Here is a 26,469-nt window from a genome sequence, read left to right as displayed (position 1 = left end):
TTCTCTCGCTATATGTTAAGCGACGCACCACTGTTATACTCTGTTTTTTGCCAATATTCTAATGTTGTATTATTATTCATTGTCCGACTATACACAAATTCCAAGGGAAACTGCAATATCGGGGATATCCTTGGGGTTATAAAAATAGAGCTCATTCTGTTTCCGGAGAGTTTGGTTTGGTTTTTTTTTTTAATATGTCAAGACTATAAAAAAATTGGATAACTCAAGGACATTGCACTCATCAAACGCCCGGACATTGAAATAGCCGAGTTGACCCCAGCATCAAACTCATATCCGAAATCGATGTATCGAAATTATTTTACGATTGAAAGTAGATCGTTTCGATGCTCCGAGGCGGGCCACAGCCCACACGGCAAACGCTCATTAATCATCTGCCCTCCGCCATTGACACACGAGTGAAATGAAGGTAAAATGGGTGGTTTGACGCACGATATTGGCTTAGATTGCGACATACCGTCGCAAGCGCACCCGGCCGGACGCTTTGGGGTTTCGTTTACAGCGCTATAAAGCAGAACAATCAACACGCGCCGATACGGGCCCTTGAAAACGATCTTTAACTACGCTCGCGCGCCTCATGACGGACACAGGACGCACGGTTCTGGTGCAGCGTAACGAACCTTCAAGCGGAGCGCTTCAACTTGCACATGCACTAGCGTCCGCAGCACCCGACCATAGACCCGCCGGGCTGAGAATTTATTGTGCCAACATTTATTTTCGCAAACCGATCGTAACCGTCCCGCTTTTGGTTTCCCCCATTTCGGGTGGAAATCACCTTCGGTCGCAGCGTTGCTCACTAATTGAGGACAATTAAGCTTCACCCTAGCGACGAGCTTTCAAGCAAAAACCCCGGCAATGCTTCGCGCAGGTGCTATTTACCAATGCGGGATGGGAGATGATCTGTTGGTTTTGCTTCTCACTGCCCTTTCCAGTGCACTCCACTCCTTCTCGGGATGAAGAATGTTTGAATTTCGGGTACCTTCCCCTCCTTGTCAGGTTTGGGTACTTAGTACAAGCTCGGCTGTATGGTTGTACGAGTGTAACGGGTAACCGATGGCGCATGCTCTCCATCGATCGATCACTCGATTTGCGATGTCTCTCGCGCTCATAATGTCGCTACCACGATACTGTTTTACCCTCTCCCTTTGCAACGAGATCGACCAAAAGTCTGCTCCATCGCCATGTGGGTTTGCATCCCTCCGATCCGGCGCGTCCTGTACCACGCGTCGGCGCAAAAGGGTACAACCGGGCCAGTTTCGTGCACCGCTTGCGTCTTCTTATTTTTCGGGTCTACCGTCACAGCACGGTCGTGACGCAGTACGTGCGAGCACACGAGAGAGGTGACCGACGGGCACCGTACAAACCGATATAAAACCATCGGGACTCGGGGCACCACGCTTCTGTCTGTCATCGTACCGCGAGACAAGCAGACAACACCCGCGTGCGTGCGCTGTAGTTTGCGACGGAGCGATCCAAAGCTTTTCGGCACTGCCGGGCCCTGCATACCTGCCATACGCGGCCAACGCATTTCACGGCCACCGTTCCATAGCCGCTGGTCTGGGAAAGGGAACAATCGAACGGGCTGTGGTTGTTGCGTTTTTTTTTGCGCTTTGTTCGGGATTATGTAATCCAGTGAAGGAACAGTGGAAGAGAAAGTTCAAATGCTTTTCGATCCGTACGCCACAAACGGTTCGATCTTCGAAACATAAAACCACGCGGTGCGAACGGTGTTCATTACATCCCGGTGAAGGTGCGTGTACTTGTGGCGTGTATGTGTGTATTGTAAGTGTAAGTGTGTGTGTGGGTATATGCGCACGTACGTGCAGTTTTGCTGAAGTGCCAAAAGTGTTGAGTGCTGTGATTAGTGTTTGGTCAAGATGACGGTCGGCATCACCAGCACGCTTCAGTTCATTGCCGGTAATTCGGCCCAGTACATGAAACCGGGCGAGAATGATCAGTCACCGCAGGCGGATGCTGCGAACGGGCGCACCACCAGCACCATCCCGGACAGCAACAACAACGAGCTGGAGGATGACCGTACCGTAAGCAACAAGGATATCGACAGCTATCTCAAGCATTACAACCGTTGGCAGCAGTCGGCCTGGGGCCACACACTGTCCAAGCTGCTGAAGCGGTACGTCGGTTACGAGTTCGATGCCGAAATCAAGTGGAACAATGTGCTCATGATCGGGGTCTTTCACGTGATCGCCATATGGTCCTTTCTGCACTACGTCTGGCTGGCAACACCCGTCACCTATCTCTGGGGTAAGTGATCCGCGCGAAAGTACGAGCCATTCCAAAAGGGAGTGCATATGAGCGGAGATGATGTCTGATAAGCTGTTGGTGGGGTTGGTTTTTTGTTTCGCGAATTTCTGTGACGGGTTTGAAGTTTGCAAATCTTGGCACGAGTTAATCCACTATATCTCAATATCTCTAATGCTTCCATTCCCGACTTGCCTTGACCATTACCTAATCAGTAACTTCCTGCAATACCACTTCTTGCGACATTGTCTACCCTGTTTTTTGTTTTGTTGGCGATCAACTCTAGCTTTATGAAAAAAACCCGACCCACCAGGATATCAAACCACCCGCTCCAGTTCGCCGCAAAACTCCCAAACGGTAATTAAATTAGACACCGATCGAGTGAATGGTGTGCGCTAACAAGCGGCAATGAAGGTCCCGTGATTTTTTTTTTGCAATGCGAAGAATACAAGCGACGAACCCATTGTGAATTGTTGTAGCTGTACAAACAGCAACCGCTCTATCTGTTGCATCTAAATTAGAAAGTTGTCTCACAAACTGAGACCATCGCAAAATTGGATTCATCCAGCACAATGCGTGTTTGAAGCCTTGAACGTGCAGTCCGACGGAGGATGTCTTTGTACAGTGGTGATGGGATTGCTTGGCCGAAATTGAAGATTCACGAAGGCATGGCTTCAAACTAGCGTAGATTGAATGCAAACGACATCATAATGCAGAGGTCAGACAGCCAGACGATCAATCATCGACTGCAGCTCATATTGAAAGCATCGCAAATTGAATCTGATTAATCTGAGCCATTGCCGAATAGGTTACAGTGCGACTGCCAATGGAAATCCGTGAATTTTCGGCACGATTTTGGCAGTGGAACAAACACGTTTCCTTTCTCCTGCTGGTGTAAGGTCAAAGAAATAATAAGTGATATGCTTATTAATTTTAAAGGTGATTTTAAAAACAGGTCCTGCTGCTGATCCGATTGTGTGTTTTGTAAATCGGTAACGAAAACAAGCTTCTAACGTTAATTCGTTTTACCTTATCAGCATTATAAGGCTATTGAATCCTTAAGAAGAATTTAAAACTGTCTCCCACAATGTACGCGAGACGGCCGAACGTATCATTTGCTAAATTTAGACGTCCCGCTGCACCTTTTCTGCACACATTTCCGAGATAAGCATTTCAGAACTTTTTAAAAAGTCTTCGCTGAATACATTTTAATACATGCAAGACCAAAACGAGAACATAATCCACCTTGCACAAACTGACGCAAGGATAACAGCCGCCAAAACAAAAATCCTTTAAGCCAGTTGTTTTGCATAGCGATAAGCGATGTATTTGCATATCAGCGAATGTTGGGCACAAACCATTCGACCTACCGCGTAACGCCAGACGAAGAATGAGCTGAGCAAAACGTTTTGCATACTGTCAGCAGGTATGTTTTATATTTAAAAAAAAAAACACATCATCTTCTGGCATGTCCATTTTTTAATAAAACGCGTTTCAATGTACCCGAGCGCTTCATAGTTTTATGAAACCGATGCTAACGCTACTACATGAATATTAAAATTTTCCTTCCCATCGCAGCTCCGTTCGTCGTCCGAAAACTTTCATTATCGCGCCTGAAGACGAACCATTGTACCATTGTGACGTAGCGCGACACTTAAACACACCTTCGCAGTGGGAATTGCCGATTGCATGACGCGAGCCTGTACCGGTGTAATCAAAACCAAATGGCACGAGGACTGCAGGATCTAGCGATAGGTTCGGTCAGCGCCGTACCTGTTGGAGTTGGTTCGCGATTCGAGGCAGTTGTTTTGTGCCGTTGTTTACAAGATCGCTCCGTGGGCTTCATATGACGAAAGAAGCTTACGTTTCCGGGGGAAGACAGTTATGCTGCCCACAATTTCGAAGAAGAAAAACCCGTTTTACACCCTTTTTGCCTTCGTCTTCGAAGGTTGCGGTTGTTCGTAATTTATAACATCCAAAAAACTTCATCCAACAGAACATATCCATACGGTGGTGGGGTGAGAAACATAACGGCGTGTATCATTGCCATGCATAATCATAATAAACACAACGAGAAACTGTTGCAATATGCGACCTAATCAAGAAAGTCCTTAACACCATGGTGCTAGTGTCTGATGCTCCATTATCTGAGATCTCTCCGACATTGTAAGGGATCCCTTCTCCCCCCTAACGAAAAGGCTCAGGGAGGCCCTAGCACAGCAAAACTCGTTTCTCTATGTCGAAAAAAAAAACAAAAAGGCAACAAACACACAGCCCATTGATGTGTTCCGTTTCGATTTCTTCGCCCTATTTTGGGTTAGGTCTCCTAAAAAGAGCGGGGAGAAAACAAAAAACTCAAGCACAATGCTTGACTGTAACGCGCAACGTAACGCAACAGCTGATCGTGTTTCGAAACCGCGACATAAATCATCGTCAGTTGAAAAACGCAAATGAAATCGAAATGCGCGCAGCTTCTTTGCCTCTTTTCACAGCGTCTCATCGATTTTTTCATGTTTTCTCAGCATACTTTGCACTCCCTTCTGTACGAACAACCACAACAAAGCGGAATAAATACACACAAACAGTTAAAAACACTTGCAGTGGATACATAAATCTCAAATCTCATCCAAACGGTATGCATAACTCAAAAAAACACACACGCACACTCCTCACTTGCCCACAACAAGCCTGGTGCCATCTGCAGACGGGTGGTCAGCGATCTCCGCATCAACATATCGCGACCCCTACTGTCATTGTAGTTGCAATTTTTGACCGATCTTCGGGCGTAAGAAAAATAACGATCGATTAAGACATCGTTCGAACGGTGTTTCGGCAGATCGAAAGTGGCTGTATAACGTAACCGCAGTGCAACACCTCGGACCAATGGGTATGGTAATGCTGGAACCCGGCCCCTGGTGTGGTAGAAAGGCAAGCTTGGCATTACATTGACTTCGCGTTCACGTCATCTCGCGTCATCGCCACTCGGTGGTTGGAAATTTTCCTCTCCCGTATTCCCGAAAACGGAATTTCCTAACCGCTAAACGTGCCTCGTTTATGGTTTTGCTCACTCCCTCCTTCCTCTATCTTCTCTATCCCAACGTCGGCAGGTTTCTTCGTTGGTGGGTGTGCCGGGTTCGGGGTGACGGGTGGCGTACACCGACTATGGTGCCACCGGTCGTACAAGGCCAAACTGCCGCTGCGCATCATCCTGATGTGCTGCTACTCGATCGCCGGCCAGAACACGATCTATGACTGGGTGCGGGATCATCGCATCCATCACAAGTACTCGGAAACGGACGGTGATCCACACAACGCGAACCGGGGCTTCCTGTACGCGCACGTCGGCTGGCTGATGCTACGCAAGCACCCGGAATGCATCAAGAAGGGCCGGCTGATCGATATGTCCGATATCGTCAGCGATCCGGTCGTGCAGTTCCATCACAAGTAAGTACCGCACTACGACGCACCAAAAACTCGCTAAGCGCCTACCGGGTATGCAATCCGTTCCGCACCACGCACTACTGTTCAATGGCGGGTACGCACGTACGGTGCTGCACGCGACGGCATAGACTGGTGCGTGCAATTAACCGTGAAACTGCTGTCGGCCAACGTTGATTACTGCCCGGGGGCGGTGGTTAAAATGTCATTTGCAAATTGAACGGGTAGAGCTCATCAATATTAGACGTGCTTAAGTGCTAAAGCGTTTGAATCACAGCACCAATGGTCAAAACCCATTTAACACCAATCATGGGCAATATCTATTTTCTCTGTCTTTAGTTTATCGTGAGAGTAATTGATTTTCACCATAATTGCTATTCTTTGATGGGTGAATTGTTTATAGCAATAATAGAAGTTTTCTTCCGAGGTGTGCTCAAAATTGATTAATTAGGAGCCACGCAGTGTCGTTAATGATCGCCCTGTGATCAACGATATTGATGATCTATCTAGCTAGATATGTAGTTGTCCTTCTTTCACCCTTACTAAACAGTCCAACAACATTTTTACGTTGTTTTGCGGATTGCATATACCGTGAGAAATAAAGCGTAATAGAACCTGATTGAATGCTGTGTGTTATACAGAGATATGTGTCAGATAGATAATTTAAATTAAGATTTAGAAAAAATTTAGATGCATGATAACAATGTCATTTTCATTTTTTATTTTTCATCATAATGTGGTTTTATGCATTGAATTATTATCTTGTAACAAAATCCCAGTCGCCAATTCGCTTTCCCCTTGATAACATTAATCTTGAGAAACTAAATCAATTATTGTTTTCTATTTTCCCTGTAAACGTAAACTTCCCATTTAAATATCGAGCCATTTGCTAGAGAGAACAAAGCTAAGTAAAACACTAAACCCAAACCCCTAGGATTTGACACCTGTGACCATCATCGGATCGATATTAACCTTCAAGTGGACGGAAAAAGCCCACCCCTGTTGACAATACCGGTTGCGCATCGAAGAGTGCAAAGCGAAACGACCGCGAATAAAGTGTTTGCCTATCGGGCCACCTAGTCACTAGCACCTCACCCGGACATTTCTATGCACGTGTCTCGCCCTGCTGGTTTGCCTTCCCGTACCAATCAAACAGAGGCATTCGGTCAATATTTTCCATTCAGACACTACCAGGCCAGGGGTAGTCAATCTGCAAACGGTTTGTTGTTTTAAGGCGGTTCTTTGCCATTCGCCCGTGATTCATCGTTGTGCGTATCTGGTCAATTCAAGCGAAAGTAATGTCATTCTTTCAGCCTCGAGCCAAGGTCACGAAAATGACCAAACATAAGCGTGAATCGAGAAAGCACGGCGTCACGGTGCAGAGAATGTCGCAAAATGGCACCTACCGCAAGCTTTATTTTCCCTCGAAACGCACAGTAGCCCCACACTCGTAACACGAGCGGTATTGCACAATCTGACTAGTTTAACGCGTTAGCCCTTGACATCTTGCAGAGGTGTGAATTTTGCACCGTCTCGGTTGAATAAATTAATGTTGCCTGCTCGTCGATTTGTACTAATCAAACCAAGGAGAGATACATCTGCATGAAACATTCGATCTTACCGGATCTTCGACCGACAAAACTGTAATCTTCCAACCGTTTGTCCAACGTATCGGTTCACTTTGTTCACCTACTTCACATAGCACGTCTTGAGTTTAGGTTCGTAGTTTTAGGCGATCAACTGTACCATTGTACGAATGTTTTTATGTTGCTGATTTTTCTTCGGCCCATGAATGAGTTATGTGTTAAGTTATCGCTAAAAGACTTTCTACATATTTTTTTCAATTATCAACTCTTCTACTCTGCATCAGGAATCTTCTAGACAACAGCAACTACATCAACGTCAAGATGCGTTCATTAATATGCTATAGAACACGGAAAAAATCCAGCTCAAAGTGTCTATAAAAACAATAAATAACAACAACATGGAAAAATATACTAAAATGTATGTGCAATTGCATACTTTTGGGGCGCACAGTGAGTCGCTCCAATCTAGGGCTGAGTAGCTACCGCGATACTACGATTTCTATCTAATATATTACTGGAAAGGAAACGATAGTTTTTATTCGCGTGTAATAAAACCTTAAATTATCTCACAAAGTTCGAAAGGCATGCGTGAGTGTCGTTCGTAGTGACACATTTTAATCGGTAGTCGATAAATTCTGCGTACTGATGTCATGCATTAACCAAACTACAAGTCTAGAAATGAAAGTCCAAAATCCAATTCATCCACATAATAGCCTTGTACCTGTATGGATCGTGGGGATAAAGCTGCATGATAAGCCATTTTAACTTTTTATACCTTTCACTATCACCATACGAATCGATACGTTCGAATTTTCTGCACCATTCGGCTCGGTCCAAAGCACGCTGTTAATGCATTCTGCACATTTGCAAATTTTGTTTTACCATTACAAATAACTCATTCGGTTAAACTTTGCAGGAACTTTGTGCTGATGAAGCTGCTGTTCTGCTTCATTCTACCCACGTTCATACCGTGGTACTTCCTCGGCGAAACATTCCTGATGTCGTTCTTCAGCCAGTGTTTCGTCCGGTACGTGCTAAGTCTTAACTTTACCTGGCTGGTTAACAGTGCCGCCCATCTGTACGGCAACCATCCTTACGATAAGTAAGTAACCGGTCGGCTCTTTTGCATGGTTCACCTGGTGACAGCATGCGAATAATGTTGCAAACCCATTTAACCAACTTTATGGTTTTACGCATCAGGCGCATCAATCCAGCGGAAAACCGTGTTGTTTCCGTGGTGGCAATGGGTGAAGGATGGCACAACTACCACCATGTGTTCCCGTGGGACTACAAGGCAGCGGAGCTCGGCAACTACTCGGTGAATGTGACCACCTTCTGGCTGGACCTGTTCTCCAAGATTGGCTGGGCGTACGATCTGAAGGAACCGTCCAAGGATCTGGTACGAAGGACGATCGAGAAGTACGGTAAGTTTCATGGATTATCAGAAGATTTTTTATCTTTAAAATATGGATTTTAATATGATTATCTGTATATTTCCCATATAGGCGATGGTACACACATTACTGCCCGGATCGGGCACATGGAGGAGGTTCCTGCACCGTCAGACTCATAGAACCCGCCCCAGTGTACATCGCAAGCCAAAGTTTCTGCCTTTCCTCAAACTACTGTCAGGTTTCTGTGTATTGTTTTAACACTATTTTAAAATAAATATCTCCTCTTTAAAAAAAAAACCAGTCGGAATCCATTAAGATGCGCGTTGCTTCTCGCATCACCACAATCCCACCACCATCAATGGGCAGTTCTTTCTTTCCTCTCGAAACGTTGTGTTTGTTGTACCGGACAGCGAATGCAACATCATCAATATCAAATCGCTTACCGGTGCTTCTCAACGTTTCGGTTGCTTGCCGACGAAACCTTTCCCATTATCTAAGCACCTTATCGTGGAATGTCTCCAGCGAATGAGTACCATTTTTTCGCCACCCTGCAGCCAACAGTGAGACACGGAGCCGCCAACATCACGAACCAAACAGTGGTGATCCCCACCGCGATCAGGCCGAGCTAGTCCAACTTCGGGGTGACTTTGTTTCGCTGAGTGGCAGCGCGAACTTGAAAGAAATTTCCAAAAACACAGCTACAGTTTCTAAGGTCTCCGTGGCACTCACATCGGTGCCTTAGGACAACCGCGTACCAGCAGCAGATGCGACAGCGTGACGCAAATCGAAATGGTGAGAAAAGTTGTGCCCGTGCCGACGACTGTGTTGGTAGTGCGTTTGGGTGGTAGTGTGCGTTTAGGTTTTGGGCCACCCCGAAAAATGTTATATATAAGAGCAACCCGGTCAACCACGCAGCGAAGACGTTGGGTAGATTTTAAGGCAGAGTGAGCTGCTAAAGTGTCCACAAAATTTTGCGCGTGCTGATACGCGAAATCAGCCCCTGCTGTTTGGTAGAACGGTTGTTTCGGAAACGTTCTCTCTTTCTCGCGCCATTAGCGATCAGGTGAGCTAATCGTCAACCTGACCGTTAGGCTGTAGTGTGTGTTTGTGTGTTTGTGTGCCTATCAAATACCGGAATATCAAGAATTCCACCACCGAAAATCACGGCCGGAATCTTCTCTCGTGTGTATCGCCGTTCATTGTGGTAGGGCGACAAAAGACAAACACAAGTTGCGAAAACCAGCAGAACTACCAGCAGAAACATTTCGTGCATTAGTGATCAACGCGTAGGGACGCGTGGACGTGCGATCGGTACGATAGCTCGTGGTGCAATTGTTGTGTAGTGACGCACAATGACGGTCGCAACCACAACCGAAACCGTCCCGGGGACGGTACTGGCGGCACAGGATGTGAACGTCAAGAACGCATCGGCCGCGAGTGTCAGCGATCTGAACAACAACTTCAACGGCATGGGCGATAGCAAGGGGCTCACGGACAAGGATCTGGACGACTATCTGCACCATTACAACAAATGGGAACAGAGCCGATTCGGGCGTGCCCTGCAGCAATGGATCGCGAACCATCTCGGTCTAAAGTTTGATGCCGAAATCAAGTGGAAAAATGTGTTGATGATCGGTGGACTGCATCTGACCACGGTGGTGCTGTTCTTCAAATACGTCTGGTACTCAACGCTAACGACGTGGCTGTGGGGTAAGTGTGTCTGGACGGTGTGGTTCAATGCCATTAGTCGGTTAGAATGTGGTAGAATGTTCACGAACGCACGAGCGAGAGCTAGAGTTCGTATGGTAAACACAAAAGACTTGATCGATAAAACAAGCGACGAACCTCGGTTCCGGAACCCGGAAGCTTATCACAGCGAACTCTCCAGCAAAAAAAAACAACAACCAGAGATCAGTGATTCCAAACCACATATTTCTAGCATATCTAGACCCGTCCGTAACCTTCACGCATCTACGATCAGGTTCCGTTCGCTCCCGCGAACTCTCTAGACACCGAAATCGTTCGTAACGCGAAATCGCCCGATCTACGCCGTGTTAGGTGCGTCTAATGGACGTGGAGGCATTTTCGCATAAATTTGGTACACTAAAAACCTTCCCGCGGGCCATCGTACCAGCGGTCGGAACGGTAGAATCGTATGCAAATGTTGCGTGAGATGTTACCGGTAAGGCGCATCGTGCCAAAATTATCAGCCGCGGACAAAGTTAGGAGAAGTTTAGCAGACACCACCCCGCTTGTTTTCCACACACTGTCCCTAGTCGCGACATTATAAAGTCAAATTATCTTAGTTTATTGGTCGCTTTGATCAGCGCAGTTGATCCGTGAGTGTATTTAGTTCATCATGGCGCAGCTTCTTTTTTTTTTTAGTTTGGAAAACGGGTTATATTTCGCGATACAGCTTGTTTACGTCAAACAACGCAACACGCAGTGAGCCAATTAAACTGTCGTTAGTTTGTTTTTGGGTTTGAATTCACAATCGAAACGCTTTCGACAAGTAGAGCATGAGGGTTTTTCGTGTCGTAATAGTTCAAATATCTCCAGAACGCTCAATTGTACGATCTTTAACGCTACCGAATGGAGGCCAACAAAATCGCTCATTTGACAACGCAATAAAATAGCGCAAAAGAATCGCTCTATTAATTTGAAGCTTGCGAGGCCATGCGTGTGTGTCGAAACGATCTGAATCTTGGGCGCCCAAGATGGCGAAGAAAAACGGTGCGTCACAGTAGGCCACGGATAGTGCAAACGACTCGCGTTTCCCGCCCTGCGCACATTGCATCGTTGCATCCGGTGTCCATATTTGGCGCGGATGTATAATATACGGATTGGCCCAAAACCGTGGTTACGTTACTGCGTTACAGCTTCTTTTTAGCGTTGAGTTCATGCGATATGCCACACCGAGGCAATTTATTTTGTGCTTTTAATATCCACCATCCATCCATTCATTACCGCGTTCGCTAATTAATTCGATTACGTGATTACGTCCATCGGTGGCGTTAGGCATTTTCGTGGGTGGCTGTGCAGGATTCGGCGTAACGGGCGGTGCCCACCGGCTCTGGACGCACCGTGCGTACAAGGCGAAGCTGCCGCTGCGTATCATCCTGATGTGCTGCTACTGCCTGTCCGGCCAGAACAGTCTGTTCGACTGGGTGCGGGACCATCGCATCCATCACAAGTACTCGGAAACGGATGCCGATCCGCACAACTCGAACCGTGGCTTCTTCTACGCCCACGTCGGCTGGCTGCTGATCCGGAAGCATCCGGAGTGCATCAAGAAGGGCCGGCTGATCGATATGTCGGACGTGCTGGCCGATCCGGTGATACAGTTCCATCAGCGCTACTTCATGGGGCTGAAGATACTGTTCACGTTCATCGTGCCGTCGATGGTTCCGTGGCTGTTCCTGGGCGAACCGCTGTACCTGTCCTTCCTCGCCAACTGTCTGCTGCGCTACGTGCTGACACTGAACTTTACCTGGCTGGTTAACAGTGCGGCACACATCTACGGCAACAAACCGTACGATAGGTAGGTGTTTTGCAAGAAATTCGGATATTCGCAGGATTTCTGGTGTTGCTAATGGGAACTTCTCGTACCTTCATAGCCGTATCCGACCCGCGGAAAACAGAGCCGTATCGATCGTGTCGATGGGTGAAGGATGGCACAACTACCACCACGTGTTCCCGTGGGACTACAAGGCAGCGGAGCTCGGCAACTACTCGGTGAATGTGACCACCTTCTGGCTGGACCTGTTCTCCAAGATTGGCTGGGCGTACGATCTGAAGGAACCGTCCAAGGATCTCATCCGTCGGACGTTGGAAAAATACGGTACGCCACACCTTTACCCACCCTTACCAAGAATGAAATCCTCATTAGCTACCCCATTTTTTTTCTTCTGCAGGGGATGGTACACACATTACGACACCGATCGGACATCTGAAGGAGGTTCCCGAGCAGGAATCGACCAAGAGCAGATAATGGCCGATAATGCGCCAGCTCCGGTGTAATCTTAGAGCGAAATGCGATTTCACAACCGGAAGTATATGCTGCTGGTGTTGCAAGAAAATAAAACCAACCCCCGTCCCGCACAGAACACATCCCAGACCGTGCCCCGTGATGGTCTTCTCCAATCAATCTCAGATGATCGAGCGTTTTCGGTGTGTTTGGTTTTGGGGGAAATCATCCGCAGCACCGATGTACCGATGGAAAAGGGAAGTTTTGGGGAAACTACAGGGTTTAAGCTTTTTATTAAAAATAAAATGATCAACAGACTGGTTTAAAAACAAAGGTGAATTATATTTGCTGTGTTGCCCGTTCGGCATGAATTCAATACGAAAGAGAAAGGTTAAGATTATTTGCCTATTTTTTGTTTGTTTGTTGTAAAAGCAAACCACCTAGACTACTATCACCCGCAGTTGACCCAAAAAAGTTGTATTCCAGCTCGTTTCGTTCGTTCGACCTTCCCCGCCCGTGGCCATACTGTGGCGCGTGCTCGGCAGGGAGCGAAAAATACGCACACTAGCGTATAAAAGCGCACCCCAAAAACCGACGGATGGCAGGGCGACGACTGGGCAACAATGACACACGCAAGACAAAAGACTCGTTTCTCGGACTTTCGGACTGTCGGCGTAGTCCAGCGTAACGTAATCATTGGACGGTGCGCATCATAGACAAGTGAACGTGAACGAGCGAGACACCTGTACTGTTGCGCAAAAGCTTCGCCCAAATTTTTGATTCCCTGAGCTAGAGTTGGAGTTACTGCATGAGATGGCTGCATTAATATTGCTGGGTCACAGCTGCGTCACTGGCGTCCGTCAGGTGGAAGATTGGCTCAAGCGCTCCACTGTTTACAACGACCAACGTACCCCAATGTTGGGTTGATTAAGTCGCGTTTAAGTTGCCGAGAGTGGGGGATTCGGAATATCCGCCACCGTCCGGTGTGACCTTCAAGCGGGGTTTTGTGTTGTTTTTGGTGTGAAAGAGATCTGTTTTTCCTCGAGCCGAGTGCAAGGTAACATCCACCAACGTTGAAAGCTACAGCCGATGATATCCAACGGTTCGTTAAGCCCAACGGAGCTAAGTTATCGCATCAACCGAAACAGACGATCGAAGACATTGGTTCGCTGCGATCAGTTAACGTACGGTAGCCTTCTTCCATTCGGAGTCCTTGGTGCATTGCATGCAGCTTTTGATGACTTCCTTTTTGCATGTGGTGAAGGCCAGTGTAAAGGTATAGAAAATGAAAGAGATATTAACAGCAGGTGTCAAAACAGCCGAGCTGCAAACATATCAAAATCCTCCTGTCTATGCGCACTACATTCAGCAACAAAAGCATGAATGAATGATCGTACACCGTTTTACACATCCTTCCATCATCTATCGTACACGACACAAACCCCAATTACGTCTGCCACACAGTCTGGTGGTAATTACCCCTTCCCCCAGCAAATTGCCAAAATAAATAGATAAATAAAAAAAATGTCTCACACGTACGGGCCTCCAACATACGGTACTTGTCGTACTTCTATTACGTCGCACTTACGCGGGTCATACCGTATGAAACCGGTTTACGGGCAGGCGCCAGCCCATGGAGCTTCGCGGCTGGTTGAACTTAGAGGTAATGTTTGACGGTGCTTTATTTCGTCAGCAACAGCAATTATCGGTCATTACTCGGATCAAGTGCTCATTCAACAATTCCGCCACTGTTTACGATTGTCGATCATTGTAGAGCGATAAAACACGTATAGCGATTTTTTTATGGAGGCTTCGATTCATTCAACAGTATGGTAATGAGCATTTTAAAACGATAAAAAAACGATCATTTTGTTGAACGAGTTTCAGCGATTTACCGCTAGTAAGAGGGTAAGTTTTGGATCGTATTATGCCATACTACGCTCGATAATGTAAGACATAACCATAAGCACATTTCGGAAGTTGATAAAATGGCTACAATTACAGATTTTTTGTAGAAAATAAAAAAATTAAATCACGTTCAAACCAGACGAACGGTTTTTATGTTATTATACCCACCAACTCAAAAAAAAACCTATGAAGTTTTGTGTACACTACTTCGCATTTCGGTCTCTAACTTTGAACACAACTTCAAACGATTCTGTTTAGCAGAAGTACATAATTTTTGTAGTTATTCAACAGTCGAAGAATTGATCGTTTCAAAAATGCAAGAGTTGAGAGCTTTGAAAGCTTTCCATAACCAAATTGAGCTTTTGGGTGTTACATCGCGTAACGCTCTGTTATTCACTGCGCTGTAATAACGTTTCATCAGATGCATATTGCAATTCGTACTCGATTATTCTTATGGAATTCATATCATTTATTTTTACCAGCCGCCATCATCACTCTTCGTCCATTTCTTCGTTCGATTCACCTTCCACACCTTCTTCCATCGAAGCATCTGCACTTGCCGAGTTCCGTTGCTGCTTGTTCAGTTTCTCCTGCCGTTTCTCTTCGGCCGTCTTTCGCAGGCCCTTCATCTTCCTAGTCTGCAGCACATTGATATCCTGCTTGCCAACGTGCACTCTGCCGTGTACATTGCCCAGCTCGTCACGCGTTACGTTCTTCCTCTTGGCCACCTTCAGTATAGCCGGTTGCTTCATCGCCACCTTGTACAGATTGTCCGAGGCAATCTTTGTGCGTCGCACGGACAGATCTAGCGACGGGCCCATTTCAACCAGCTCGATACGGGGCGTTCGTTGGCCACTCTTCTTCAGCTGGATGCGATAGGAACGCACCAAAATGGTCAGATCATCTGCAAGCGTAAAGCTGAGCACGTGTTCTATTCCCTGCAGCCGGATTGTATCGATCTGATCGATACGGAACATGTCCAGCAGCAAACTCTTGATGCGCCGCAGCTCCTCTGTCAGCTTCCACTTGTAGCCATTGAAAATGATGACCGGTTTGGTGAATTGTGATATTTTTTCCGTCTTAAACTTTTCCAGCGCTGTGTAGTGATCGATGCCGAACTCTACCATATCCAGTACCTGTTCGTCGTAGGTCCGTCCCAAGATCAGATTGTTTGGACGCTTTTTCGAGGACGAGCCGAACAAAAATAGATGGCAATCATTCGTTTTTGCCAGGCTACAAAGACAAACGAGTTATAAATGGTTAGTTTACTAATCACATAATGTTTAGATCGGGGTAAAGTAGCAAAAACGTACTGCTCCAAAGGGGTGGCATCTTCAAACGGAGTGACATCATTGTTTCGTCGCATCATGCGCGAGTTGGGTTTCTTCAGCAAATTCAAATCCCTCAACGCTTGCCGAATATCATTCGAACACTTTCGTCCTTCCATGATGAGCGTTTTCTTGAGATTTTCTATCGTTTTGGGCTCTCGTTCCTCCAGAGCTTTTTTACCCTTGCGGGTGCTTGGTTTTCTAAAACGAAACGCCAAATTAGATCATCTGAACGGCTTACGACATACATACGATTCCCAAAACTTACTTTACTCGTAAAGATGCCATTGTTTCAAACTTGCTAGACAATTTTTACCACCGCAGCACTACTTAATCCCTACAAAACACGTTTCTGTGCTCTGCTTCCTACCCGAACTTTAGTTTACAAATTCACAAAAACACATGTCCGCATGTAAACAACAGCTGTCAAAAAAGACAGGGCGAAATGTGGCCTTTTTCGCCTGACGTCCGTCCAGGAGCACGTTCGCACAGTACAAGCGATCGGGGGTATGCCCGCAACACTGCCGAAGCACTGTTGCCAACTTTGACGCCTTTTGGAGAAAACTCCGAACAGTGGAAAAGAACGTCGGTAACGTCGTGCCCGTTTTGTATGAGCAAAAACCAACGTTAAATTGTGCAAAACCTCTACGGAAGTGCATTCTACGTGGTCGCCAACGTTTTGGCATCGGTGTCGGCGTGTTTGCAGGGACTGGCAGTGTGTTGGAAAGGGTAAAAAGTTGCAATTAATTATCGCGAATGCGGTGCGGGTTTCACGAAATTGCCGAACTCTTCTTCCGAATTCCCTTCTCTTGCCCTTCATCATGTACTGTGCCGCTCGTTTCGATCTCTTCATCCCAACGGGATGAAGCGGAATCCCATCGTGTGGTCTCACTCTTGCTCACTCTCACCGTGTGCGGTGGTGTAAAGCCTTGTCTTGGCTTCTTCTTCTTCTTTTCCCTCGCATCGGTTCTTCCGCTCGCCACGACGCTGTGTGTAGTCTCTCACTTACACCACTTCGTTCAAACATACCGTACACACGCACACATAGTAAAGCGGTGAGCCGCTGTGTGTCGTGTAGAATCGCACCGAGCGTGTGTTGGTGTTCAAGGAGGACTAGCTAAGTGAAGAGACGTCTAGCAGACAAGAAAAGCTGCATAGGGAAGCAAAAAAGGGGAAAGAGGAATCAGCAGTGTTCAGCAGAGTTGCACAGAAAGAGAGAGCGAGAAAGAAAAAGCTAGGAGTATACGGTAAAAGTTAACGCGAAGCCAGTCGCAGCAGAGCGGTACGCCGCGTTTGACCGTTATTATACAATTCTTGGATAGTGTAAAGTTTTACCAAGATTTTTAGTGAAGTATTGTAGCCTAATTGTATTTAGGATACTTCATTACGAGTCGTTAAGGTACAGTTGGTGTTATTTTAATGAAATTTGGTGTTGTAAAAAACACAAAGACCAGTCGATGATTCAGTTTTGGGTGAAGAGTGCAGGAACAGAGCCCGTGTGACTGGGTGGCCTTGTTTGCTGAGTGTGCCATTTTATTGTCAATTGTGCAACAATTTTACTCCTTTATCCAAGCGAAGCACGATGGTGTTCAACGGCTCCTTAAGCCTCCTAGCACTAAAGCAACATGCGTCACAGCAGGAATGAGCCCAAAAAGAGGAACCCCTAAACACGAACAGTGATTTGATAAATCTCCTTTTTGTGTATGTGTCTGATTTGTGGTGTTAATTTTGTTTTACATTTTCAGCAAATTGCAACGCTTTTCCATCTTTGCACAGTACGAGCGCAACCAACATAAAGGAAGAAGAAGCGGAAGCAGCAACAGTAGCCCGTTTGTGTGTACGTGCGCGCGAGTGTGTATGTATGTACCGTGTGTCTGGTGCATCGAAATCAAAGATAGCCGTGACACGAGGCCTCGCGTGTGTTTGTGTGCTGTACGCGCACTGAAATTAGAAGAGTGAAAGCGGAGCAGGAAAGTGTGTGGTGTTGTGTGCCGAGTGTGGTACTGTATCCCACGTTGCAGAGACAAAGCGAAAGGAAGAAAGAGAAACAATTTTGTGAAGCGAAAAAAATACAAATTACTGTACTTTTGAATTAACTTACTTGGGGTTTATAACACCCTGATTCACAACAACTACAATCTCTAGTGTCACTCTGTATACGCGCTCGTGTGTGTGTGTGCGCCCGTGTATAGAAGTGGAATCGAAGCAACAAGAAACTGTTTCGCTTTAATATTTTATTGTGAAGAAAAACAATTGTACTCCAGAAAAAAAACTACTGCACATTGTGTCCCAAAACCTACGGTGGAAGGAAGACAACAAAACCATACGAACGCTCACTGTAATATGAGTAATGCTATTAACCAAAATGGTACAGGTCTAGAACAGCAGGTATGTACACAGGGTGTCCCTTTAGAGCGGGTTATCATCTGTTTAACGATCATTGTATGGTGTGTTGTTGCATTACGGTTGATATATCGATATATCGGTGCACGGGTTTCGGTTTCGTGCGTGAGATACAACCTCGGCAGAAATGAGAACGCGCACGATGACGTTTTATGGTCAAGGATTCATTCTGGTGTACAGGGGGTTTTTTCCACGCGCTATGACCTACCCACACACCCAGGCATCTGGTCGGTGTCGCGCGCGCCTCTTTGTTAAGTATGTAGTGCCGGGGCATCTGTGTGTGAGACGGCGGATTTTCAAAGTGTGTGGCTGTGTGTTTCACGTCGCGTCACGACCTCTACCTAGCGTTCGGAAGGTTGTTTCCGAACGCCAATTCGTTATGTGAGGTTAACAATATTCCTTCACTACTTATGAAGAACTATTACTGCATGTGCAGAAGAATATCAAGGGTTTAAAGAAATGTTACCTCCATTGCACAATCAAGCACGAAAATCAATAGAAGAATGGGGGAAGAATAAGGAAAAACGGCACTTTATGTAATTCCATGTAATACACGAGTACACCACCTTTACTCCTTTGTTAGCCTTCTTTAGACAAGAGCCATTAAAAGAACATATGACCTAAATAGTTATGAAGCGATGAAGGAATTACGTATAAATTTCACATAAAACGAAGTCGTGCAGCGTTGAAAAGATGGATCTCTAGATATGCAATACGAGATGCCTTCTACCTTAGTAGGCGTGTGTGCTTGGATACTGATTAAAAAAGCAGGTATAGCGGCATCAGTAGTTTACTGGTATATATGTGTATGTGTGTGTGTGTAACTATTTCGCGTGGAAGAGACATGCAAGTGTGTAAAGCTCTCACATTTCGATTCAAGCTTTTTCTGATTTCGCGGTGAATAAAGGCGGATGATTTTTGGCTCTTTTTCTCTAGCGGTTAGAGCTACATATGTATTTCTTCAGTAATGCTATTTCAGTCACACGCCGCGGTGAAGTAGCCATGATTCACGTGTCTCTCTTTTTTTTTTTGAACCACCCTGTGTGTCATCGGTGGAATAAATCGCGATGGGATGATGCTGCTGTTGCCGTGTGGGTTACCCTTTTGCTCCCATCGTACTGTAACTTCCACCACCGTAGTTACGGCAACCAGGTCCAATGGCATGTTCTTCACGACTGCTAACGATGAGTTTACAGTACGCTCATTGTTTGTCTAGACAAAGATGCCTCAATTCTGTGTCGGTGTAGTAACCAATATGACGAAACATATTGAACCTCTGTAGGGTTTCAAATGCCTCAAACTGGAGTTATTGCGACACGTTTAGAAATTCCCGTTGAAAAACAAGTGAAAAAAATCGCTGACTAATATCGGATGAATCATCAGCGCATCTGATGCTGTAAATTGTAAGCAACTCAAACACACGTGAATGGAGTTTCACCTGATAAGTTTTACTTTCGTGTGGCCACACACAACCTGTAAGTTGCGCGACTCGTGTGCGATTCATTTTCTTTTACTTCTATTTTGCCACATACAATCCAAGGACTGTGTTGTGATGTCGTCGTTTCGTTGACACCCCATTATTGCGATGTGATGCCGCGGTTATTTGAGCCCTGAAGCGCATTTTCTTGTATGGGAAATTGCATCCCAAGCAATGTAATGCGCTGGATGCAGTTTCAATTTAGCCATGGAGCATATTTTACATATTTAAAGCCTGAAGTGTGTATTATTGTAGAAGCATTCGCTGTATCGTACACAAAGCCCTTGCTTACCTTCACATAACGCGACAAACCTAAGCGTGTAACCTGTATGTGTGTGTAATAAATTCTGAAGCGCAGTTCTAGGTCAAAGCCAGTTAGCTTTTCCGTGTGTGGGAGATGGTCACGCGCGAACGCCTTAGCTCACGGATCGTGTGCTCAAACCGCCCAGAGTAACACGGGAAAGGATCGTGATAAGGGCGTCCGGTCTCTTTCTGCAGCATGTATGAGTGAGCGCGTGCGTGCGCGAGTCACGTTGCGGAAGTGTAATGAATGGGAAAGCGCTTAAGCGATTGAGGATTGTGTCCCATAATCTAACTTCGATACTTTGTCCCCTAGGGCAAGGGTATTAAGCAGTGTGAAATAAGGAGATTATTCCTTTCCTTTCTACGATGAAAGTGTTAAGTCCCCATTCATTCGTTACCAGCTTATTCGTAGCGCTTAAGACCATTATACACCACACACTGTTTAAATGTTTGTTTCATAATTTAAACAGTAATATAACAATATATAAGGGCTTCTAGAAAACTTATGTGGAAACAATTTTGAGTTGAATCGGGAATTCCACTTGCTCGTAAGAGACTGTAATGGCCTGGTTCTCAATACAAACCTTTGCAGGTGGGGAGAGTACACGTCGGGTCACAAGCTCCGCATCTAAAAAGTCCTAATCGCAATCATGATATTCGCTATCGATTTCAGAGTGATCATAAGAAAAAAATAAAATCAATTTGTACCGTGTAACATGGCCTTATCGGTTCCAAAATGAACCATCGAAATTTGAACGAAGGAATGAATGGGGGGGGGACTTTATTTACCCCTTTTCACTAAACTATTTAATCGTTTAAAAAAAAACAATTTCGGATAACGGATAGCATCGAATAATGATCGCACAACGGTTCTTTCAGCCAAAACATCTATTGCGCAAAACAGTGGCAGACGGCTGTTAAACACTTCGCAGAACGTCATTTCACATCCTTTTTTTGCGGACATCGCCCCCCGCACACACATCGCCAAGACGCGCATATCGGAAAAGACCTCGTCCATACACCGTGTGTGTGTGTTGTCCTCTCCCTTTGCTGGCGTAGCGTTTCCGAAGTTTAATGACCTCATTTTTGCGCCGCGTTGCTTCGCGTGATTGGAATCGGTGCGCGAACGGTGCTAGCGGACAATGAACGCGAAAAAAAAGGCCGCCATACCGCGTATTTGCGTTGTTTCTCCATTTCATGTTGGCCGTGTTGTTGTTGTTGTTGTTTTTTTTCTACTCTTCTCCATTCTTTGTTCCCTATTCCTTCATTCGTTTCATTCCTTCATTTTACTTCGCACACTGTTCCACAATGATCTGTCCATTGCCAACACAATGGGGCAGCTCCACAGCGCAGCACACCTTCATAATCTTGCAAAGGTTTTGCTGGTTGTTTGCGGGGATGACTCCCTGTCAGAGGAGCGCATAGTAGAAGGGCGGCCAAAGATGGATACTCGGTGTGTGTTCTCTCTCTCTCTCTCTCTCTCTCTCTCTCTCTCTCTCTCTCTCTCTCTCTCTCTCTCTGTGGTAACTTTTGTGCGATGTTTTTTGGTCGTGATGTTAAGAGTTTGGCATTTTTGGTAGGATGTAACAGTGAGATATAGCTTACTTGCCGTTCGAGAGCAGATCGAACACAATCCTCCTTATTTCGAGACCAACATTGCTTTCTCGCTTTAATTGTTAGTAGGGTTATCCGTTTAAGGTTCGGAATGAAGGGGAATGTGTGTCCGCATGTGATCTACTCCCGTACAGAAGCTTAACCGTTTCTGTTTACTCCCCATGAATCCAACCGTTAGCATAAGTAGATCTGATCATGATGGGTTTGCATCTTAGAAAGCTTTGAGTTTCGCTAAAATACGCATCTGAACTAATGTTCTGCATCTTGAATCTTTTGAAAGGAGTGAGTTGAAATGATGAACTTGTGAATCTCCAGTAGGAAGTAATTTACATTAGAAATCGACTCGCAAAAGATTTATGTATCGTCAAAGAATGATTGTTTTGTTTTATTTAATCGTTAGGGAAACATAGTTTGTCTTTAAGAACTCACGAATCTACAAAATAGAGATTAAGAGATCATCAACTCTAAAGATTCATTTAGATGTATGTAACTTAATCCGATTACACTGATGAAACTACTTACCTAAACCTTACGGGTTAGTAATGAAATTCATTGTTTTAAGTTGGTGATCACGTCCGATCTAACCGTGACACGATCAACTATTAGCGACACAATCAAGTTCATCTACTGCTGCAGCAACACCGATACATACGTTTGAGGATCAAAAAAAAATAGTGACTTAACTGTATAACGTCAACTAACGCATTGTTGTATTCCCACAGTTTGCTGGTCTGGACTTGCAGCAGAAGCAGCAGCAACTTGGCGGCGGCGGAGGCAGCAACCCAGAATCCGGAAATCCTAAGCATCCGGCCGGGCGGTACGTTCCACCGCAATTGCGAGAATGTGCTGATAGTGGCGGCGACTTTCAACCTTCTGAATCCGGTGCCGGCGGTATACCTGTAAGCGGCGGCGGCGGTATCGGAGGTGGAGGTGGCAGACGAGGATTCGGTGGAGATTCGAACCGGAATCGTGGTGGCGGCGGTGGTGACTACGGACGCTACGGCGATCGTGACTATCGCGGAGGTGACTACAATAGACGTAGCGGCGGAGGCGGCGGTGGAGGTGGCCGCTATCAAAACGATCGACGCGGCGGCGATTATGGCAACTATGGTCGAGGCGGTGGCGACCGGGGCTACAACAATGGGCGCGACGGTGGCGGCTACCGCGGAGACGGAGGCTATCAGAATTCTGAAGGTTACGGAGGCGATCGCCGGGACAACTGGCCGGCGTACGGTGGCGCTCGTGGTGGTCCGGCTGGCGGACCTCCGGCCGGTGGCCGTGATAGGCCAATGGATGGGCCACCACCACAAAACGATCGCTGGCAGGAGCCGGGACCGGCGATGGGTCCGCCGGGACCGGGCAGTGTCGGTAGCGGTGGCGGAACAGGACCCGGCGAGGGTGGAGGCGCCGGTGGTCGATCGTTCTACGATCGGGGAGCGAATGGCGGAGGAGGAGGCCGTTGGACGAGTGGTTCCGATCGGCGCGACGGTCGGGGAGGTGGCGGAGGAGGTAGTGGCGGCGGAGGATACGGATCCGGACGTGGTCAGATCGACTACACGATCCTTACCGAGCGGGACGAGCGTCTGGAGGCGGAGCTGTTCAAACACGGCAACACCGGTATCAATTTCAGCAAGTACGAAGATATTCCCGTGGAGGCGACGGGCGATGACGTGCCGGGGCACATCAGCAGCTTCGACGACATTGAGCTGACAGAGATTATCGAGAATAACATAAAGCTGGCACGCTACGACAAACCGACACCGGTGCAGAAGTACGCTATACCGATCATTCTGTCCGGGCGCGATTTGATGGCATGCGCCCAGACGGGATCCGGCAAGACGGCCGCATTCCTGGTGCCGATCCTGAACCAGATGTACAAGCATGGTGCCGCGGCCCCACCACCCAACCGGCCGATGAACCGGCGCAAGCAGTACCCACTGGGGCTGGTGCTGGCGCCTACCCGTGAATTGGCCACTCAAATTTTTGAAGAGTCGAAAAAGTTCTGCTATCGGTCGCGTATGCGCCCGGCCGTACTGTACGGCGGTAATAATACGCAGGATCAGATACGCGATCTCGAGCGGGGCTGTCACTTGATCGTGGCCACGCCCGGTCGGTTGGAGGACATGATTGGACGCGGTAAGGTCGGGTTGGATAACATCCGGTTCCTGGTGTTGGACGAAGCCGATCGCATGCTGGACATGGGTTTCGAGCCCCAGATTCGGCGCATCGTCGAGGAAAGCCGAATGCCGGTGACGGGCGAACGTCAAACGCTCATGTTTTCGGCCACCTTCCCGAAAGCTATCCAGGAGCTGGCGAGCGATTTCCTGTATCGCTACATTTTCCTCGCTGTGGGACGCGTCGGTTCGACCTCGGTCAACATTACGCAGACGATCTTCTGGGTGGAGGAAAACATCAAGCGTTCGCATCTGCTCGATCTGCTGTCGAACATTACGGCACAGAATGACGAGGACGCCGAAAATTGTCTGACGCTGATCTTTGTCGAGACAAAGAAGGCCGCCGATTCGCTGGAGGAGTTCCTGTACAACCACAGCTACCCGGTCACGAGCATCCACGGCGATCGTACGCAGTCCGAGCGTGAGGAAGCGCTCCGCCTGTTCCGTTGTGGTCGCTGCCCGATTCTGGTCGCGACAGCGGTAGCCGCCCGTGGTTTGGACATTCCGAACGTGAAGCAGGTGATCAACTTCGATTTGCCGGCCGAGGTGGAGGAGTACGTGCATCGTATCGGTCGTACCGGCCGTATGGGCAATCTCGGAACGGCAACGTCCTTCTTTAATGAGAAAAACCGTAACGTTGCGAACGGGCTGGTGCGGCTGCTCGCCGAAACGGGTCAAGAAATTCCTGGCTTTCTGGAGGATATGACCAACAGCCGCGGGTATGGTGGAAGCCGCCGCGGAAGGGTACAACGAGGTGGTGGTGGATCAACGTTCGGATCACGAGATTATCGTCAGCAGAACAATGCCCGCTCGGGTGGTGGACCGCGCGATCATCGTCAGATGGGTGGAGGCGGCGGTGGTGGTTCCCGTGGGTACGGTGGTGGTGGCGGCGGCGGCGGTGGTGGTGGCGGTGGATACGGTGGTAAGTATTACATGTCATCAAAGCATCATCATGTGTGCCACGTTGCGGTAATATAATGTGGATTTTTCTTTTGCAACCCTCTGTTCCAGAACGGGATGACGGTTATGGACGCAACGGCATTGGTGGTGGAAGCTATGGCGGAAGCTACAGCAACAACGATGGAGGCAACGGTGTCGACTGGTGGGGCGATGGTTACTGAGACGCACAACAGCAGCGTCCAGCTACGCACGCTAGCTACTACATGCACCGCAATCTACGCCCCGCTACGAAGTAGTCCCGGTCAAAAAATAGCAGCAGTAGTAACAACAACAGCAACAACCACATAAACTAACATTTTGCTCTAAGTAAATAAACACTCTCACGCGCATTGATACACTACGCAAATACTACACTGGCAACAGTATAACAAATCTGCAATCTGTCCGCAAACAAACAAAAAATCACACTAAAAACCCCGTGAAGTATGGAAAGAAGGAGGAGGAGGAGGAACAACTGTGGTTTGAGAGAAAGTAGTGAAACTATTTGAGGAAAGAAAGCAAAGAGCCCCCCAGAGTAGGGAAACGGGAGGTCGCGCCAAGGTAGGAGGATATGTAAGAGTCTCACTACAACCGTCGCAGATCGCCTTGGTGGAAGGACACGCAAACTGAGTGAGGGTTTAAGCAAGAAGAGACAGCCCCGGTTCGCGCACCCCCCCCCCAGATTAAGAAGCTAATCTGTAGGTCTCTGCCAAAAGAATGTGTATTTTGTTCTCCAGCGGCCAGCTGTGTGGAGCGGGTGGAGTAGCGAACAGAGCAGCAGAGAGCAGTTAAGCGAATAATGATAGAGCTGATTAGCTGAAAAAAGTATATTTTAGACACATAACCTTATTTTTCTTGCTGGAGCAACACCTTTGCGAGCTTTTTCTAATAGAAGCGATGAAATGTGAGAATGATTCACTCAGCGGTACGAAGAAACAAACTGTATGAGCGTGTGTGTGTGTGTGGGGGGGGGGGGGGGGGGGGGGGGGTGTACCCTTATTAAGGTAGTTGAGGCAGGATCCAGTAGATCGAATTGAGAAAACAAAAAAAAAACAAGTAACTAAATCCCATGAATGATGAAAACACACGTGCGTGTGTGTATGCGCGTTGGAAAACATTGGCTCTTAAGTTAAAGAAACGCAAAATAGTGTGTGTGAAATTCTATCGTGAAATATTGCAACAACAACAACAACAAACAAACAAGAAAAGAATTTGGCAGTTGAAGCCAACTAATGAACTTCCCGGTTATAACGTATGTTTTACACTTATTACTAAAATGGACCGGAGCAACCGGCACCGGTCAATGTGGAATCTATTAAACGAAAGAACAAAAATCACACGCTATACATATATACATATATATATATCTATTGGTAGAGAACACAGTTTCCTACAGTATGGCATCGATTGTTTTAAAATTCTCGATCCAGACGTGAATCTTTTTTCTAGGTGGAAAAAGAAGTGGATTCTCGTCTCCTCCTTCAGAACGTGTCTGCGGTTCCAAGATGAATGTGAAAGTTAAAGATGGCGAAACTGACGCCTGGGTGTGTGTAACCTTACCCGTATTTGGGGGAATTGGTGCCAATCTCGTTCCTTAATATCCTTTCAACCGTAAGGACATGCCAACAACAGCACGCAGGAGGAGCACGAGTGCCATC

The 26,469-nt window shown here is 46.9% G+C and overlaps 4 protein-coding genes across 4 annotated transcripts; 3 read left to right on the top strand and 1 right to left on the bottom strand.

The window, feature by feature from the left end:
• Window positions 1-1,895: 1,895 nt before the first annotated feature.
• Window positions 1,896-8,877, top strand: LOC128710356 (acyl-CoA Delta-9 desaturase). Its single transcript, XM_053805409.1, has 5 exons — window positions 1,896-2,283; window positions 5,388-5,724; window positions 8,221-8,406; window positions 8,505-8,728; window positions 8,810-8,877. Exons 1-5 carry the CDS (start codon window positions 1,896-1,898, stop codon window positions 8,875-8,877), a joined length of 1,203 nt encoding a protein of 400 aa, XP_053661384.1.
• Window positions 8,878-10,050: 1,173 nt separating this feature from the next.
• Window positions 10,051-12,689, top strand: LOC128707090 (acyl-CoA Delta-9 desaturase-like). Its single transcript, XM_053802037.1, has 4 exons — window positions 10,051-10,408; window positions 11,717-12,239; window positions 12,316-12,539; window positions 12,613-12,689. The coding sequence occupies exons 1-4, from the start codon at window positions 10,051-10,053 to the stop codon at window positions 12,687-12,689; spliced, it is 1,182 nt and encodes a 393-aa protein (XP_053658012.1).
• A 2,375-nt stretch (window positions 12,690-15,064) lies between these two features.
• LOC128710200 (ribosome production factor 2 homolog) lies at window positions 15,065-16,189 on the bottom strand. Its single transcript, XM_053805244.1, has 3 exons — window positions 16,170-16,189; window positions 15,887-16,102; window positions 15,065-15,806 (listed from the first exon to the last, which is right to left on the bottom strand). The coding sequence occupies exons 1-3, from the start codon at window positions 16,187-16,189 to the stop codon at window positions 15,065-15,067; spliced, it is 978 nt and encodes a 325-aa protein (XP_053661219.1).
• Window positions 16,190-18,217: 2,028 nt separating this feature from the next.
• LOC128709110 (ATP-dependent RNA helicase bel) lies at window positions 18,218-24,993 on the top strand. The gene is made up of 3 exons (XM_053804093.1): window positions 18,218-18,289; window positions 22,421-24,794; window positions 24,884-24,993. Exons 1-3 carry the CDS (start codon window positions 18,245-18,247, stop codon window positions 24,991-24,993), a joined length of 2,529 nt encoding a protein of 842 aa, XP_053660068.1. The 5' UTR covers window positions 18,218-18,244.
• Window positions 24,994-26,469: the final 1,476 nt, after the last annotated feature.

Source organism: Anopheles marshallii, chromosome 2, assembly GCF_943734725.1.
Source record: "Anopheles marshallii chromosome 2, idAnoMarsDA_429_01, whole genome shotgun sequence".
Classification (NCBI taxonomy): domain Eukaryota; kingdom Metazoa; phylum Arthropoda; class Insecta; order Diptera; family Culicidae; genus Anopheles; species Anopheles marshallii.
This window is presented reverse-complemented; position numbering and strand designations above follow the sequence as displayed.

Coding starts and splice junctions, on each gene's coding strand:
- LOC128710200 (XM_053805244.1), bottom strand. CDS start 16,189: ATGGCATCTTTACGAGTAAA. Junction 16,103..16,169: donor ATGGCATCTTTACGAGTAAA/GTAAGTTTTGGG, acceptor GTTTCGTTTTAG/AAAACCAAGCACCCGCAAGG. Junction 15,807..15,886: donor GATGCCACCCCTTTGGAGCA/GTACGTTTTTGC, acceptor TTGTCTTTGTAG/CCTGGCAAAAACGAATGATT.
- LOC128707090 (XM_053802037.1), top strand. CDS start 10,051: ATGACGGTCGCAACCACAACCGAAACCGTCCCGGGGACGGTACTGGCG. Junction 12,240..12,315: donor GGCAACAAACCGTACGATAG/GTAGGTGTTTTG, acceptor GTACCTTCATAG/CCGTATCCGACCCGCGGAAA. Junction 12,540..12,612: donor TCGGACGTTGGAAAAATACG/GTACGCCACACC, acceptor TTTCTTCTGCAG/GGGATGGTACACACATTACG.
- LOC128710356 (XM_053805409.1), top strand. CDS start 1,896: ATGACGGTCGGCATCACCAGCACGCTTCAGTTCATTGCCGGTAATTCG. Junction 5,725..8,220: donor GTCGTGCAGTTCCATCACAA/GTAAGTACCGCA, acceptor TAAACTTTGCAG/GAACTTTGTGCTGATGAAGC. Junction 8,729..8,809: donor AAGGACGATCGAGAAGTACG/GTAAGTTTCATG, acceptor TTTCCCATATAG/GCGATGGTACACACATTACT.
- LOC128709110 (XM_053804093.1), top strand. CDS start 18,245: ATGAGTAATGCTATTAACCAAAATGGTACAGGTCTAGAACAGCAG. Junction 18,290..22,420: donor GTACAGGTCTAGAACAGCAG/GTATGTACACAG, acceptor GTATTCCCACAG/TTTGCTGGTCTGGACTTGCA. Junction 24,795..24,883: donor TGGTGGCGGTGGATACGGTG/GTAAGTATTACA, acceptor CCTCTGTTCCAG/AACGGGATGACGGTTATGGA.